At 40.1% G+C, this 17,905-nt stretch overlaps 1 protein-coding gene across 3 annotated transcripts in view; it reads right to left on the bottom strand.

Moving 5' to 3' along the window:
• PTPN14 (protein tyrosine phosphatase non-receptor type 14) overlaps nt 1–17,905 on the bottom strand; it is a 119,128-nt gene that overhangs the window by 21,376 nt on the left and 79,847 nt on the right. For all 3 annotated transcript variants that reach the window (XM_075595627.1, XM_075595630.1, XM_075595628.1), the window contains exons 4-11: nt 15,858–15,955; nt 15,061–15,128; nt 9,973–10,031; nt 8,438–8,525; nt 6,578–6,666; nt 4,689–4,776; nt 1,312–1,394; nt 83–140 (exon numbers count right to left, since the gene is read on the bottom strand). In XM_075595627.1, the coding sequence (XP_075451742.1) occupies nt 83–140; nt 1,312–1,394; nt 4,689–4,776; nt 6,578–6,666; nt 8,438–8,525; nt 9,973–10,031; nt 15,061–15,128; nt 15,858–15,955 (631 nt within the window). The remainder of the gene's footprint in view (nt 1–82; nt 141–1,311; nt 1,395–4,688; nt 4,777–6,577; nt 6,667–8,437; nt 8,526–9,972; nt 10,032–15,060; nt 15,129–15,857; nt 15,956–17,905) is intronic.

Below are 17,905 nucleotides of genomic sequence, written 5' to 3'. Positions count from 1 at the left end.
AGACAGACAATACTTGAAAACTTTCTGCATTGCTCAGGAAACACTTCTTCAATTCTGAAGCGTCAGACTTGTTAATACGTACCAGGGAGGACCTGCTCCAGGTTGGCTGACGTCTGACTGGTGGAGGAGAACTTGACTGTCTGTTAAACAAATACAAAAAAAAAAAAGAAAACCCCTTAAATAATTTATTTGCTGAAGGCCGGTGATGCATCATCGCAGAATACAGAACATGAAAACTGCAGGCTTCTGGGGAAACAAAAGTCGCCATATTCTAAATAGAAAAAAAAGTTTTAAACCATCATAAAACCGATAGCACTGGCATATCGTGCAGGTTTTGCCACTAGACACGAACAGGCGTTATTTAAGATTGTTTTTTTTTTTTACAAATTGAGGGCAAAAAAATACCGAACTACAGAAAGCACATAAAGAATATGACAGCATATACAATACGTAGCACCTGCTGCGATTGTTGGGTTAGTTCAGGCTTCATACTGTACGTAGCTAGGGCAAAAAATTTCCAGGGGTGATTAAGTGCCACATTGCAGATTATAAAATAAAACCAATGACAGTGCATAAGGTAATACAATTAGATCTTTCAGCCATATGGTGAAAATTGTGCCCGAAAACCTGACCAAAGCAATTACTGATGGTGTCAAATCCAAACCAAGGTCCTTTATAAATCCAAGAATAATGATGTATGTGTTATTCCTTTAAACAAAAGTTATTATAATAAACCAAGAAGTTACATTCCATCACAGAGGTGTAACGGGACTAAAACCAAACCAAGTTAAAAAGAATGTTTGAGTGAAGTGATATTTTTCTTTAACACTTTCAGACCTGGTATGCATCTTCAAATAAATCGAAACACAAAGATGAGATACAAAGATAGAGATACAGAGATAGAGATACAGAGATAGAGATACAGAGATAGAGATACAAAGATAGAGATAGAGAGATACAGAGATAGAGAGATACAGAGATAGAGATACAGAGATACAGAGATACAAAGATAGAGATACAGAGATAGAGAGATAGAGAGATAGAGAGATACAGAGATACAAAGATAGAGATACAGAGAGATAGAGATACAGAGAGATAGAGATACAGAGAGATAGAGATACAGAGAGATAGAGATACAGAGAGATAGAGATACAGAGAGATAGAGATACAGAGAGATAGAGATACAGAGAGATAGAGATACAGAGAGATAGAGATACAGAGATAGAGAGATAGAGAGAGATTATATCTTGAGAGGTGTGTAAGGACTCAAGCACTGATGGAGTTAATGACATGAATACAGTGGTAACTTACTCTGTGCAGACGTTGTTCTCTTTGTAAAATTTATGTCTGGCAGCAAATAACCGCGATATGTATTTACTGTTTTCAATATCATCCTGTAAAAAAAAGACCAAGATTAGTTATTTAGTTTTCAGTATTTAACCAACATACTAACGAGATGAGTAACGCCGTCTGTCAGGACCACTCTATATCATTAGACCAGGAGTGGCCAACTCCAGTCCTCAAGGGTCACCAACAGGTCAGGTTTTCAGGATATACCTGCTTCAGCACAGGTGGCTCAATCAGTGGCTCAGTCAACGATATCCTGAAAACCTGACCTGTTGGTGGCCCTTGAGGACTGGAGTTGGCCTCCCCTGGCGCAGTTTAGAGAGGGGTTTTGTCTGCGCGCCTGCACTTGTTGCCAGATCGCTGCTAAGCACCTCAGGCAGAGAACACAAAGCATTCCTTAGCTGTGCAAGAACAGAAGTGATTGATCGCAGCAGTGTTGAACTGTCTTACACGCTGTTGTGAAAGTAGACACAGGACACGATTGCTCGTAATTCATGGGTCCACGTGAGAGGCTAGAGGATTGAAGCCGCATTCCCCTGCTGTTTATTCTTTTTGGAGGGGGAGGGTGGGGGGGTGAATTATGTTTAGTTGGATTGCATGAAACAAGAATGACATTTTTTTTTAAATACAACATTAAAAGTGGAACAAACATATGTACATCATGTCTCGATCGACATGGAGAGGATAGAGAAGGATCAGCTGGTGTAATAACATGGTGTGTTCTAAAAATAATTCACACACACACACACACACACACACACACACACACACACACACACACACACACACAATGGGTAATGGCGGAGGGGATTCACTTCAGTGGGATAGTTTATGTCTAAAGGCATAGCACTGCTTAGTAAATAGGGCCCTTCATTTGACTGGTCTTATGTAATAGCACCGTATACTAAATAGAGACTTTTTATTGTTTCTGATTCAGCCATTTTCTGGATAAAAAGGTAGCCACTGGCAACATTACTGACAGCAAGCCAATGCAGAGAAATATCCCATGTCAGGACAGCATTCCCCTGACACGTGTGTTGAGCCGTTTCCGTTATGTGCCGTTATACTAGTTATCTCTGTGTTACACAACACTGTACTATTCACATTTTTGTTTGTTGATGTAAAAAAATGAGCCTATTTTTTTTTTCAGATCCCACCCTGCAAAATAATTATTTCCCCTTCTCTACTTGGCAGGTTTCTGTCACATGCCCCCCTCCTCATACCATTAACTCTTTAATAATGGCAATCTCGTATTAATATAGGCTGAGAATTTGGGGAATACCCGGTCTTTAACCACGCTGGTCATTATTCCCGGAAACCACCTGCTTTGGCACAATTGTTGGGATTTTTTTTTTTTTTTTCAAACTTGTGAACTTTCACAACTCATCCAAAATGTTACAATGTGCAAAAAAATGTAAAAAATAAAAATTTTAAGTCTCAAAATGTCATATTTATAGTCTCTGTAAAGTAAGAGAATGTACGATTGTGGCAGTGATTTTATTGCCGATTTTGGAGTAAGATCGTGCGGTTTAGTGAATTAAATGCAGGAATGTCCAATATTTGCCAATTCATACAAATGTTTTGTGCATCTGTACAAAGCAATCAATAATCAATCCATTGCCAGTAGAACGCATGCACCTTTCAAGCACATTGCTATTATTATTATATTTCTATTTCACTGAAACCTAGGGGCACGCCTACTTTCTTACTAGAAAAGATTTAGCATTTATTAGGAGTCATATAGAAAACTGTGCGAAATACAGAATCATAAATTCGCCAGTTACACCTTTGCATGAGCGGTCATTATAACCCCATAGTTACTAAACGGGGCTATGCTTTTGCGCACCCATTCAAGTAAAGCAGCAAACCTCTTCAATTATTTAAAAAAATGTCAATTTAATTGCAGGATTGGAACCAGCGGAGAACCTGCTCTTCAAATCTTGCGGGCATCCCGAGTCTATAGGAAGTCGCAACGTCGTCCGACGTGGCTTTCTATTGGACTGCCATGTAAACCCCCACATAGAACACTGGGATCTTGACGTGTAAGCACATCGGGAACCGAGAGTTTACCGGAGCAAAAAAAAATTATAATTTGGAATTTTAGCCCCAAAGAATCTAATCAAAAAAAGGTTGTTAATCTGGCAAGATTAAGGATGCGCTACATTTTGCAGTGTTGGGAAAACCTGGGTTTTGGTGTCCTCTGAATTAATGAAGGTTGATGCAAGAATAATTTTTCATATATAATGTATCTAACATTGTAATCCAGTAACACAAAATGCAACAATGCACCCCCCTATGCAGCAAGAATAATGAAGGGTTACCATGTTAAAAAAAAAAGGGGTTGTTCACAAGGACAAGTAGCAAACACCTTCAATGAGTGGCTTAGTGAGTAAAGACACTGATCTGACACCATTTGAATTAGGGGAACCTGGTTCAAAATGTCCATGTGCTCCTTGTGACCTTGGACACGTCCCTTTATCTCCCTTTAGGCACCAAAAATCAGATTGTAAACTCACCTGAGCAGGGACGTAACTACACTGTGCAAAAAAATGGGACCCAACATCAGCTGGGGCCCCCACTCTGGCCATCACTGGTTCAAGTTGGGCATGGCCAGGTCGGGCCAAACCTCTGTGTCGGCGCCTTTGTTTGCTGTGGGCCCTCACGCCAAGAACAACCCCATCCTCCCACCCTGCCGGTGTACCCGTGTCCCGCTCGGTGCCAGAAGTTGGGCCGGCCTCGAAAACCGGGCCCAACCTCTGCATCCACTTGCGTAGCCGCAGCTTCCCATCGACACAGGACCCGAGAGGGTGGGGAGAGTTAGAGAGAAGGGTGGGAGAGTTAGAGGAGCGAGTTAGAGAGGAAGCAGGTAGAGATAGAGAGGAGGGGGGAGAGAGAGTGACAGAGGGAGGCCCAAAAATGTTAGTTACGCCGTGTCTGTAAAAATGCCCGTGTGCTGCATACCGCGCACTCTACTGTAATTATGAAGCGCTTTGAGTCCCATTGGGAGAAAAGCGCTATATGAAATAAAGTTATTATCATATCTATATTTGAGGCAGTTTGTCCATCGTGAAATTAAACACAAAGTATGCTTTTAGCAAATATGTTTGTCTGTAAACGCTGTGGTTTGTCCATGATGGTAAGGACACTATGCAGAATGAAAGGGCGAGACGATGCAACATCAAAATGAGCTCCTTTGCCAAGAGTTTATATAAAGGGCAAATGTACAAACTCCTCATATTAGCCAAATGTAACACAAAACATATAACAAAGTGCACTTGTATTAGCGCGTCTAGTTGAGTTGTCGCCACACTGCTGATAGAAGATGTAAATTATTCACCTACCGTGTGAAAGAGAACAGTTTCTTCCTTTCTGTTCAACTCCAGGACAATTGCAGACTTGTTGTGTGTTATATTCCCAATATCATTCCACCTGAAGACAAGATCTTTGGTTATTCCTGCCAAGACACACATTCTAACATTCCACAGGCGTGCCAGGAACAGCTCTGCCAGCAACTTACAGGCTCCAGTTTGGTACAACAACACGAGATAGTTTATTACCTTTAGAATAATTTTTAGTTGCTATTCATCCCTCAATGAGATTTTAACATAACTCCATCAGGCAATGTCTAATAATACAGTTACTCTATGTTCACTGTCTCCAGCAAGGAGATTAACTGAGAGCCCAGGGCTTAGTATTTATAGAGATTATATGACGATGTAAGAAATTGCAATTCTACTACAGCATTGCATTGTAAATCAATACAAGATAAGAAATTCAAATACAATTCAATACTTGACTTATTGAAGCTGTTTAGGGGCCAATGATAACGCATAACAACGAACATACAATTGATGCCTGTGGTACAGTTTTGTCTAAATGATATTTAAAGAAAAACAGAGGGACTTGAAGGATTTGGCATAGTGTTTGTGTGTGTGTGTGTGTGTGTGTTGCATGTGTGTTGTGCGTAAACACAAATAACATAGCGCTAACGAAATATCCAATGAAGAGAAAAAAAAGTGACAGTGTTCACCTTACATGCACTCACCATCATCTATAATCCCCGTTATAAACAGAGGTGTGCAATTTGTGGGGAGACAGTGAGTGCGTGCGATATAAAGAACGGCAGATCCGTTGTGATCAATGTCCTTAGAAATGTCCTTGCAGCAAAGTATCCAGAGTAGAAAAGGCAAGTTGTATGAAATAGTAGACTGGGCAGTGCCACATCTTTTAGACGGGATGAACCACATCCACGGAGAATGGAAAAGGAAGGGAAAAAGCAGGTGCCACATAGCGTGAGTCGGAGTATAAAATGTATTGTTGCAAATAAAAACCTCTAAATAAGCACTATTTAGAGGTTTTTATTTACAATAATAAATGTTACACTCAGAATCTCGCTATGTGGCACGCACACCAATATATATAATATTTTTGTATCAAGTCTTTTATAGTTTGATAATTCTAGGAGTTATTGGTAACAGCCTTAGTATTGTCACAAAGAGCAATTTACCAGATGTATCAAGGGTTAGAACGGTGATATAAAAACTATTTTTTTAAAATTAAGTTTGGAAGTGGCACTTCCTGCTGTATATACTGTTAACAATAAGGAATCAGAACGAACAAGAATGAAATGCAGTGTAACATAATAGCATTTAAATTATATTTAAAAAGTGTACTGTTTTATTGGCACTCAAGTCTCTTCTTTAGACTTATTATATTTCTTTTGTATCACATGGGTGTCAGGTAGGATACTCTATTTTGAATAAATGATGAAAACACTATACTTATGGTGTATATGAATGGAAGTATATACAGAGTTTCTGCATGAATGAAGAATGTAGTGAAGATTCCAAAGTGCTTGTGATCATAACCAAGTCATAAAGCAATTCTCATCAAATGTACAATTGTGCATGTTTTTAACCCCTACTCCCCTCCCCCCAAAGTGTTAATGACACCCCTAATACCAGTTTATAACACTCATTATTGGGGATGTGGGCATTGCTAATCACTGATCATCTAAACAGGGACTGTAACAAAACCCAATCACTTCAATCTTGTCTGGTACCAAATGTATATAATTAGTACGGTACCCAACTGCTCAGCTAATGCAGCCATGTAGTGAATGCTCCACATCCTTTCTGACCTCTGAGCCATCGCAGTGGTTACATCTTCCCAAATAATCACAGGTGCACACTACAGTAGTAAGTACGGAGAGTCAGGGGTGTAGCTTTACCTGTAAATGACTGTTGCTTGTTCAATGCTATTCCTTATAAAGATCCCAATGAAGAAAACACAAAGGTTTATATCATTTCCATGATTGTCCTGCGTGAAGAAATATGCAAAAATTGTTTTAACTATATTAAATACCATACACTTTAGAATGGTTACACTACGGTACATCAATTTATTTATATATGTGTTGCTCTTTATGCGAATTTTTTTTTAATTATATATGCGTTTGACCATGTACTGTATGTGTATATACTGTACATGTGTACCTACTGTACATACAACCTTTCATTAAAAATCATGATTTTCAGATGCCTCTGAACTCAGAAACGGTGCAATTCTCATCTTATGAGCTATATTTGGCTAAATATTCAAGAAATGTCATGGATTTCAATAGTAAGTACATTATATCCTTATGCAAAGAGTGCGTTTCGAAACTTTTTTTTTCCAATGAGAAGTGTAGCTCGTGAACCAAAGTTATTCTGTGTGACATGTTTGGTGCATGCAGAAGTGACGAGCATGATTTTAAGCAGCAGCAATAACACTTATATGTAATACCTATATTTGCTTTGCGCACAATTTAGGACCATCAGATTCATTTACACCAGCAAATCGCACTGCATCTATTTTGTTGGACACGAATAGCCCACTCTTTTGTTCGCTTTAGGCTCTGTTTCTTTATAACATTTCAAAACACTGTGGTAATTAATTTGAACAAAATGGAATTAGGAACACATTAAGGGTCTCCCTAAAATGTGACTGCATTTCTTGTGAAGAACATGAAAACATAGACCCTTAAAAAATGGTTATATATATATCCATTAAAATCATGCTCGTATATGTGTATATATATATATACACACACCATACCAATATACCATCAAAACTGTGTTATCCGGCATTTAACCAACCGGCATATCCCTTTACATATCTTCAATCTAGTAACTGGAATCCAATGCCAAAGCTATCCGGCACCTCCAGATCGCTTTGGGTATTTTCAAGTGCAGTTGGATGTTTTCAACAGCATTCCAGTTGTATTACTGCTTGATCAGCGAGTACCTGCATACCTATTTTACGCTTAATACGTTATAATGTCTTGTCATTCTGTGAAAATGTGTACTAGAAGTACAGTATGGTATAACTCTTAGTTAACCGGAATTTTTGCTTAACTGGTAACTTTCCTGTCCGGCACGTGCCGGATAACAAAGCTTTTACTGTAATAAGATTCATTTATAGATTCACATTTGTAATGTACAGAGATCTTGGGAGCGAAAATTAAACTTTTTTGCATTTTCAAACTTTCGCAAACTTACAGAAGTTTCAAAAGAAAAAAAAAAGTCTCAATTTTGTCTTGCCTTAAAAAGTTCCAAAAAAAATAAAAGATCAAAAAAAATGGAAAAAAAAGTTATAGAAAAGTTTAAAAATAACCAAGTTCAAACAAATTGGAATTATTTTTTGAAAATGGAATCTATGGCCAGTTTTGCTCCAAGTTTTGCGGTTATTAAAGTTCGATTGACCTCGTTGCAAATTTTCTAATGGAACTGCGAACCAAACAGGATTTAAGAACAGTATTGTGATATGCTTTTGTGGCAATCCTAAGGATAAACACAAGGGGGCAGTGTTATGGTCCATATTTTACTTGTCTGCAATATGATCTTCTGCTAACTTTGTTTTAATTGCTTGTTTTTCTTTACTCTTAACCAGCCAAAATGTAAGTCTCATTCCTAAGCCTTTCTGTTTCGAAGATTCATCGTTCTGTTGATTTTTCAGCTCTGAAGAGTTGCAAAACTGAGAAAGTAAAATGTTTCAGTACATATATAATATTAGTATATGAAGAAATAATGGAAGTAGAACATTACCATACCTTTACATGAAAACATTCCTGCCCATAGCCATTGAAATGTTCCACTTCTTTCATGTACAGTATTACGGCTTCTTCTGGTGGCATCCCACTACAAGAACAACAAGAAATCAACAAAACAAACCACAGACTCAGCCCACGCAGAGAAGAGGAATCTGGAGTAGTCGGGAATAGGACGAGAGAGATGTTTTGTCATTTTTAAATGCTATTTATATTTTAAAATATGGTATGTCACAATGACAGATGGCTGTTTATACAGTAAAATGTAACATTGTAACAATAACATTGAGGGAGAGAGGACTTCAGTAAGTCATACGCACAAAAGTTATATTAATAGGGAGAAATGAATTCAACTGAAAGTAGCATGCCTGGAAATATTCTATCCTCTTATTCCACATATACACAAATGCACAATAGGAGTGTCAATCCTTTTTACTGATCTGAGCCCTCTATTAAACATACATTTGATTTATACATACAATAAGTATGTCATTAAAGTTAGAAAAATTGGTGACGTATTCACTATATTTATCATAGCGACAACCAAAAATGTCTTCAGTTATTGTATTGTATGTCTTTATTTATATAGCGCCAATAATGTACATAGCGCTTCACAGTAGTTATAACTTAAATATGCATTGAGCAGTCACCATAGGTACTCGTTCGCACTGACCTTGGGAACATGACTAAGCCTTACCACCTGGTATTTATTAATAGACAGGCTTGAGACACAAACATGTTGTGCTACCCATTATCCTGTAACATGCTGGCTAAGGGATGGTACTTGCAGTATTACAAATCATGTATTCTCAACCCTTGGCACTGCATGGGTCAATGGTAGATGACAACTCCCTAATATCCAGCAGGATCTCTATATTAAGGGTTGCCAACTCCAGTCCTCAAGGGCCACCACCAGGCCGCATATTGGGGATATCCCTGCTTCAGCACAGGTGGCTCAGTCAATGACAGCCACTATTGCTGAAGTAGGGATATCCCCGATACATGGCCTGTTGGTGGCCCTTGAGGACTGGAGTTGGCCAACACTACACATCAATCAAATATCAGGCAGTTGTACATTTTGTGCTTTCAGTCTCCAGATCCCAGTTTCTCCTTTCCACAATAATTCTGGCTATGCCTGTATTGTACTCAGGCACAGCATCCGGTATAGAGGAAATATTATGAATAACTAATAAAGTGGTGTTACAGTGGTTAAAATGTTGGTTCTGAATGCACAAGTTTTCTGTGTTTATTGGTTGCCTCTTAGGCTACCTTTGTATGACCTCTGGTAAATTACTGTATCTTCTCATGAATCAGATGGCTCAAGATTACATTGCATGATCCCGAGGAACAAATAAACAAATAAGTACCATTACTAATATAGTGCACATTTTTCTAAAATTAGACCAATGAACCAAATGGTTAAATACATATACAGAATGCTGTCCAATGAAGGGGCTCACAGACCCAATTAGGCAAAAAAAGCAAAAGACTCATAGGGAAGAAATAAAAACATTAGCAATGTTTGTGTTTTACTGTACCTAAGAGCTTTGTGTTCAAGGGCTACTTTGTAAAGGAGTTCTTCATCTTGGGTCCAGCCCTGTAGAGAAAACAGAAAAGATCTAAAGTAGTGAGCAGCACTAGACCAATTGTTCTGGATTATCAAGATAACACGTCGCAAATCACTGTCGTGTTTTATTTAAAAAAAAAAAAAAAATTAAAGTCTGCATTGCAGATTTAAGCAGGTGCTACCATTTGTATCTCGGCTCAAATTAATTACAGCTTAACCCCGTTATAGCGCGATCCGCTACAAAGCGGATCCGCTTATAACGCCGTCTGAGCGTGGCTCCCGATTAAAAAAAATAAAAATGGAGATGTTTTTAAAACATTCAATGCTTTATTGCTAACGGAGAAAATTTATTTGTGAGCCAAAGATGTATGACGTTTCGGCCTCAATGACATTTTGCATTTGAGAAAGGCCATTGAGGCCGAAACGTCATATATCTTTGGCTCACAAATAAATTTTCTAAGCAGAAATCCGCAGTGCCCAGGTTTTTTCCTTTCTATTAGATATTGGAGTACCTCACAGAGATTCCTGAAAAAGGAGCACCGGTATTTATATTTCTTTTTGCTTTCTGGGGAGTGCAGCATTACTCTACAAATGTATTGCTAACGGACACATACACACACCCACACACCCCTACACCATGTGGGAATTGAACATGAATACATTGTATTTAATACACATGCAGGAATCGAACCCAGGACCTTTCTAGTACCAATTCCCTACCTGCTGCGCCACAGGATTGGTGTGATCTACAGCACAGCTGCCGGTAAATCCTCGCACGGCAAAATTATATAACGCGATCCCGGTCATAACGCGGTCTCATTCTGTGGACCCTAAGGACCGCGGGGTTCAGCTGTACTGTACTTTGTCTACTGTAGCAATTGTAATTGATGTAATGTGACTCACAGAGACATGGTTGCTGTAAATGTTTCCAATCCGAGCATTTAAAATATAAAAATGAAAAAAATGTACACCCATTGCCATGCCATATATCCGACCTGAAAAATTATTTGTAATGTCATTTATTTACAGTTAGGGAAAACAAATTTACCCGGCATAATATTATGGACGTTCTCCACCAAGGTTCCTCAATATCCAAACCTTTGTCAGTGCTCCACTGTTCCAATACCTTACAATGCTTTCTGAATTTGAAATAGGGAACAGAGTATTTGGAATGAAAAGCTGTGATAAGAGCAGATTTATTCCTCCACTCATTTCTGCACTCACGTTGTGTTCCAGACATCATGTCAAACTATCCTCCATCTCAATCATACTTCAAGGTGGATTTTTGAAAGCTGCAGCTAGTGTGTATTTCTATCTCTTTCTAGAAAGATATGTACAGCGGTTTCGATGGCTCTGAATAAATCTATGAAGTGTTGCCAAGTGCGGCTGATAGATTAAGCAACAAAAGACGCAGAGAATGTAATGCAACAAAACCACATTTCTTCAGAAAACAAACCCCCAGGCTGTGTATTGTGCTCAGCAAACATTCTCAGCCCTTCCCCTGAAGGCCTCTTTATAATATGTGTTTGTGTCACAGAAGAATGTGCGGTGGAGTGCTACTCCAACGATAAACAGAATAATACATGTCTGTACAGCTCATACACCTGTGTCATGCATGATGTATGTTGCAAAACCTTTTTCTTCGGAGTAAACAATCTCCTTGTCTACCCTGAAACGCTTCAGCGCCCACAACTGAAAGTAAATTAATCTCCATCAGTTCTATCAAAAGCATCGGTGGAGTCATTTTGCAGAATTGAGAACAGGCACTTAAATAAGCAGAACAGTCAGGATGAAAAGGGTGCTTTGTTTCCCACTGTGCGTGTGCTGCACAAGGGTGCTAAACCGAGAACTATGTTTCAATGACATTCAATGCACCTAACAAACAGCTATGCGATGCTCCCTGAAATGACGTAATCTGTCAAAAAACATTAACATATGGTTGGCTTTTGAAGCTGTGTTTGATACCGGATTGCGTGTAAAACCTGTGCAAACCCATGGGCCGCTCCATCGCATACTAAATTACCCATATAAAAAGGTATATTTTAATGGAGATAAGTACCAGGGCTATTTTGCAGCAAAACTGGTGCAGAAGGGAGCTGTATATGTTGTACCTGTGTGTCAGTATGTGAAGGAACTTGACTCCAATGATTACATTAGGTTGGGATTTGGGGAGTGTCCAAAGGTTACTGATTTACAGTCAATGGATGTACCAGGTACTACTCCTATTTTGCTCCATTAGTATCCCTTTAATATGAAGCAAAAGTCTGCCTACTTAGAGGTGGCATAAACCTCTCCGTTTCTTATCTTACCTGGGGCGCAGAGTGTTCTGCTACAGAGTCAATCTACCTGTGTAAATATTTCAGAAAAGAGAGAGAGAAAAGAGAAAGAAGAGGAGAGAGAGAGAGAGAGAGAGAGAGAGAGAGAGAGAGAGAGAGAGAGAGAGAGAGAGAGAGAGAAAAGAGAAAGAAGAGGAGAGAGAGAGAGAGAGAGAGAGAGAGAGAGAGAGAAAGCGAGAGAGAGAGAGAAAGCGAGAGAGAGAGAAAGCGAGAGAGAGAGAAAGCGAGAGAGAGAGAAAGCGAGACTATTCTGTCTTTTGTGGTAACCTCTGAAGTATTTATCCTCCTTTGGGATCAATAACATTTTTGAACGTTTACACATCAGTTGTTATATATTTATAATATTTTCTGAAACTATAACACAGCTCAGGTTGTAGAATGTTCTGTGTATGTATAAAATGCAATAATTGCTCATACAGGTGAAAATGTATGTTTAATGCAGCTCCATAGAAGGGTGTTGACTCTTGTGACTGTTTAACATGGTTCTACTTTGACCTGTTTGTTCCCAGAGATCACGCATTCAAAGGCTGACTAGCAGCAAAAAGGTGATTCATCTGCATACTCTAAAAAGTTCAACATGGCTGCTGTTTATTTGTGGCCAAAACAGACAAAGTAGTGCACCATTTCATATGGACGAAATAATAATGGTCAACAGCTCACGTTCTAATGCCCCGCGGATTTGTTATACGCCATAGAAATAAAAGACAATTGGTAAATGATTCATTCATTAAAAAAAATATCCAGAGCTAACCATCTTATTTGTCTGTTAATAAAATATCCAGACTTCAATGCAAGAAGACAACTGCTGAATTGGTTGATGTATATTTTGATCATTTTATCTTGAGAATATGGTATTTTCCACAGCGAAACTGGGCAACATTCCCTAGATATTTTGTGAACGAAAGGTTACTAGGTCTTGTCTCATTGAAAATGAAGGGGGGGAAAAATGCTCAAGAGTTGTAGTAACATGGAATTTACTAGAAGTTTCATAAACGGCAGCCAGTCACAAACATTATTTTACATTCAGTTCCCCCTAGAAATTGAATGCTAAATGGCCTAATACAGAGGCGGACATTTTGGAACTGGGAATGTCTGTAAGATATATTTTGTCCTGATATAGTATTTTAAGAAGCTAAATGCTTCAGCTTAGTTACATGCCAAACAAAAAGCCAAGTCCCCTTGACTTTTTTCCTCAACATGCACAAGAGGAAATATTATTTTAACACGGCTTCCATATGGCTATAAATTAACAATAAGACATCTTCAGGCCATGCCGCTCGATAGTATAGAACCAGTTTTTTTCACCAGGAAATATTGTTTGTCCAGTGGACACATGATAGCTGTGAGGTTGTGTTTCATATGAATATTGTACAGTAATTTGGATATGTCATGTTCTGCTAAACCCAATACAAAAAAATTGAACCAAAAAAAAAAAAATTTAAAAAAAAAAAAAGAAGCTGGCTGTGGGTTTTTTTTTTTTTTTTTTTTTAACATAGGATTGAAGCAGGGGGGGGCTCAGGACCTGAACTACATTAATTTAAGCTCTGGGGACCCCCTGCTTCTGGAGATACTTACCTCCATAGGGCGTGCCGGTAGCAGCTCCGCTCGGCTACCAGGGTTCACGCAATGGTCGCTTTTCAAAGCACCTGTGCAGTGCGGGCCAATAGGAAGTTGTGATGTCACCCGGTGCGGCTTCCTATTGGCTCATGAGAAGCAGGGGCTTTAAACTTGGAGAGATAACGGCACCCCCTTTGCAGGTAAGTATCGCATGAAGCAGGAGGTCCCTCAGAGCTTAAATTAACGGGGTTCAGCTCTGGAGACCCACTGTTTCAAGTCTATGTAAAAAAAAAAAAAAAAAAAAAATGAAAATAATAACTGGCTTGGATTGTTTCAGTCAATGGATTGCGGTTATTTGAGGTAGCAATGCTTATTTGTAAAGAATGGTAAAATAGAAAATGAGCAACTTTAAAAAAAGTATCAAGACAAATGTGGTCTTGTAGGTCATTGCCTACATCGGGGGGTGCAAACTTTTGGAGCTGCCCCCCCCCTGCCTGCTATCCCCCACCCCTCGTGCTCCCCTTAGGCTTCGATTATACCAGATGCCGTTGAGCGGCAGCACGATCCGGTGACATCTCACTGCACTGCCGGCGAGCGGCATCTTGATCAAGGAGCCTCGGCAGTGAAAGAGACAGGAGGAGAGATTAGGGAGCGTGGTGGAGGCGTGGCTGTGAGTGGTTCATCCTCATTGGCTGAACTGCTCACGTGATGCGGCAGTCGCCTGCCAAAAACAAATTTTGGAAATCTCTACTAGAGTCAGCAGCCCTGCAGCTCCAGGCCACAGGTATGTTTGCTTTCATTGTTTTTTTGTGTTTTGATCTCGCGCAGGCGATTTTAGGTATAATTACGGCTTTACCTTCTTTGCCAGCGTCAAATGACGCTGCGGGGCCAGGGGACGTCGCGTGATGCCGCGTTTTAATGGTGACGAATCAAGAAGCTGGCTGAATCCCAGTAAATTGAGGTTGCAGAGGCCTCGCGTGGTCCCCCAGCATTTAATTTAAATGCCTTGCGAAAGAGCGCTGGGCCTCTTCAACCGCCGTGCCCCCCCCCACCAAAAAAAATCCCACGCCCTCCAGTTTGCGCACCCCTGGGCTACATGATAAATCATTATATATTATGAGAGCACATTCATGTAGTAAAAAAAAATGACAAAAAGTATCACTTACCGCAGGAAAGAACATATACTCTCTGAGGAAGTCGTGGGTTTCCAATAAACTGTAATCCTTAAATTCGACTGCAAAATAAAACATTACATCCACAGTTACAATAGGCATCACCATGAATTTGAACAAATGCTAAAGGACGCGAGTTTAAAAAAAAGACTGATCTAAACGGTCTCAAAAATGTAGTACAGTATTCGTTTATAGATACGGTAGTGTTGAATAACCATTTTTATACTCGCCACGAGGAATCGGTTTAGGGATTTGTATCATGTCCAAATCAAATAAGGTATTACCAAAATCCCAGTTAGAAATGCTAACTGTAAATCCATACTTTGCTATTTACAATGGGTATTCAAAGTGTACAAATAGTAATATATTCGTTTCTTGAGGGCCACTCGTACACAAATATCACCAATGACACCTGCTTTTAGGAATAACCAAAACATTTGTAAACACGTGAATTTACCTCCTTTACATAGGAATATGACCTTAATTAAAACTCTAAAAACCATGTAGAATACTGAAAACTACCGTGCTAAGGGATACAGAGCTGTCAACCTCACACGGCCAACATCAGTGAGATTTGGGGGTTCTAGATAAGAAAATTGCACTTCAATGGAAAAAGTGTTGCTTTTTACCAAGGAGATTCTATTAAAGTCCCTGAGATGCTAAAGATGATAGATATTAGATCAGGTCACTGAATAATCATTAGCAATGCGCTCCTCTTCCCAAAAATGTTTTTGCCTTCAACTTTTGTGAATATACCAGAGGTTAAGTTGTCGTGCAAAATGAGTCTTTACCTTGAACAGCTAGCCCAGCGAGATGGATATGCTGCTCTAGAGTGCAACGCAAATGACCTTCGAGCACGTCCTTTTTCAACTGAAGATAATACTGGTACCTACAAAACAAAAAAGGACAAGTGATTAACATTTGTTACCATAGGAAATATTTTTGTATTATCATTTTAAATGGCTCACCAGTAGACATGATATGATTACTATTGCGTTAAGAGGCTAATTGCCCCAATGGGTTAACTGTATGAACTAATGCAGGGTAACGCCTCTCTCCCATCACATGGTAAGGCGTAACTTGGCAGGAAATAAGCTACACCCACTTTGCTTGGTGATAAGTGATGTCACCATCAGGGTTTGTAAGACTGCCTTGAAGTTCCTAAAACTCAGGTTCCTGGGAGTGACAGTTGGAGGAGCCTCGCCATTGGTAATGTAAACATGTTTAAGTGAATAGTAATAATTTCTTGTCCCGATTTGTTATTGTACAGTTAGGGAAAGTGTCCCATCCAGTTAAGGATGCATAGGCATAGCACTACAGAAGGTACAGTATCACAAAGAAGAAGCCTATGTCCTATAGGGGTTATCCAAGCAGAAGCCCTGGGACTTAGTAGGATCAGCGCTGCCAAGAGGCCCACTGTTACCTCAGAAGCAGAGTGCTAAGAGAGGCATGCAGGGCCCTGCAACAGCATAACGATCCCATGGTTCAGGATAGTAAGGGTAACCCTAGACGGGGCACAATTGATAGAGAGTAACGGACTCTACGCAGAAGATGGCCACTTAAGATGATCGTAACAGCAACCAGCTTAAATACCTCCCTAATGCATTAAGAGTGGGTGCTACTTATGGAAGATATAAATAGTACAAACACTGTGAAGATACAAGATGTTGTCAATAAAGCTCGTTTGTACAATAAAAGTCCCTGGCGCCCATCATTATTCCATCAGCATATCTATGTCCTGTCTGCACGGATCCAGCACTCTGACAAGGGATGAGAGACTGAGCAAAGCCATTTGTGACGGTAGGGGTAGATTTGGCTGCTTTGAATAAAGCTTAAGCCCGCCATTAGCCCTACCTGTCAATCATATGTAGTTATGTATACTGTGCCCACGTAGGGCTGATGTGTTGTGTAGCTGGTTCCAGCACTTCAGGGACCAGGGGTTAACTTTGTGTTCACGGTGAAATGCTGCATCTCATGTAACAATACTTATGTTACATCTAACCCGCCAATCAGGAGGCCAAGTAACATTGGAGGCACCTGCCATTAACACTATGTATATCCATGGGGTATAAAAGGTGGGGAGCGGGGGTGACCCCTGTTAGTAGTTCCAATAATGAGTTTATTAGGTTCCTGTTGTGCCCGTTAGCGGTGCAGATAGAAGTTCCTGTTAGGCTGCGGTCCCAGTCATAACTGTGACACGCGCGCCCGGCGGTGGGGGGCGGCGCGTACACAGCGCTAACCGCGATCTACAGGTAGAGATGGAGCTTACGATGGGAGGGGCGTGGTTGGGGATTTGCGGGGGCGTGGCCATCACGCCTCCGTCGCAAGTTTTAAACTCAATTTCCTTGAGTTTAAAAAAATCTTGCAGAAAGGCGCGGCTGCACCTTCAGCGTGATGGTGAGTACTGGGCCCTTCCCCATTGAGGGGCGGTGCTTACACGCACAGCGCACGCCGAGCCGTGCGCTGTGGCAGTGACTGGGCCCGCAGCCTTAGACACTGCGTGGGAGCATAACGGGGAAAATTTCCTATAACGGAGGTCCCTGCGTCTGTAGGTTAATCCCCAGATACCCCAATTAGAGGAGTGTATTTTATGTGTTGGACAGCTGTGGATACCATTTTCCGATAAATTAATTTTTATTAACTGTAGTTCTATCTGGCGAATTGATCCCTGGTGTCTTTGTCCTGGTCTCCCGTGACACCATGTACATAGTAAACAGATGTAAATTCCTTACGATCTGCTGATCAACGAGGGTTACATCTGTATAATATTGCACCCTTTTACTGCCGGCATAATGTTTAGATTGGTGGCTGTTGCTTGAGAGGGACACAGAAGGAACAA

Source organism: Ascaphus truei, chromosome 4 (genome assembly GCF_040206685.1).
Source record: "Ascaphus truei isolate aAscTru1 chromosome 4, aAscTru1.hap1, whole genome shotgun sequence".
Classification (NCBI taxonomy): Eukaryota; Metazoa; Chordata; class Amphibia; order Anura; family Ascaphidae; genus Ascaphus; species Ascaphus truei.
The sequence above is the reverse complement of the archived record's forward strand: the minus strand, read 5'-3'. Positions and strand labels throughout refer to the sequence as shown.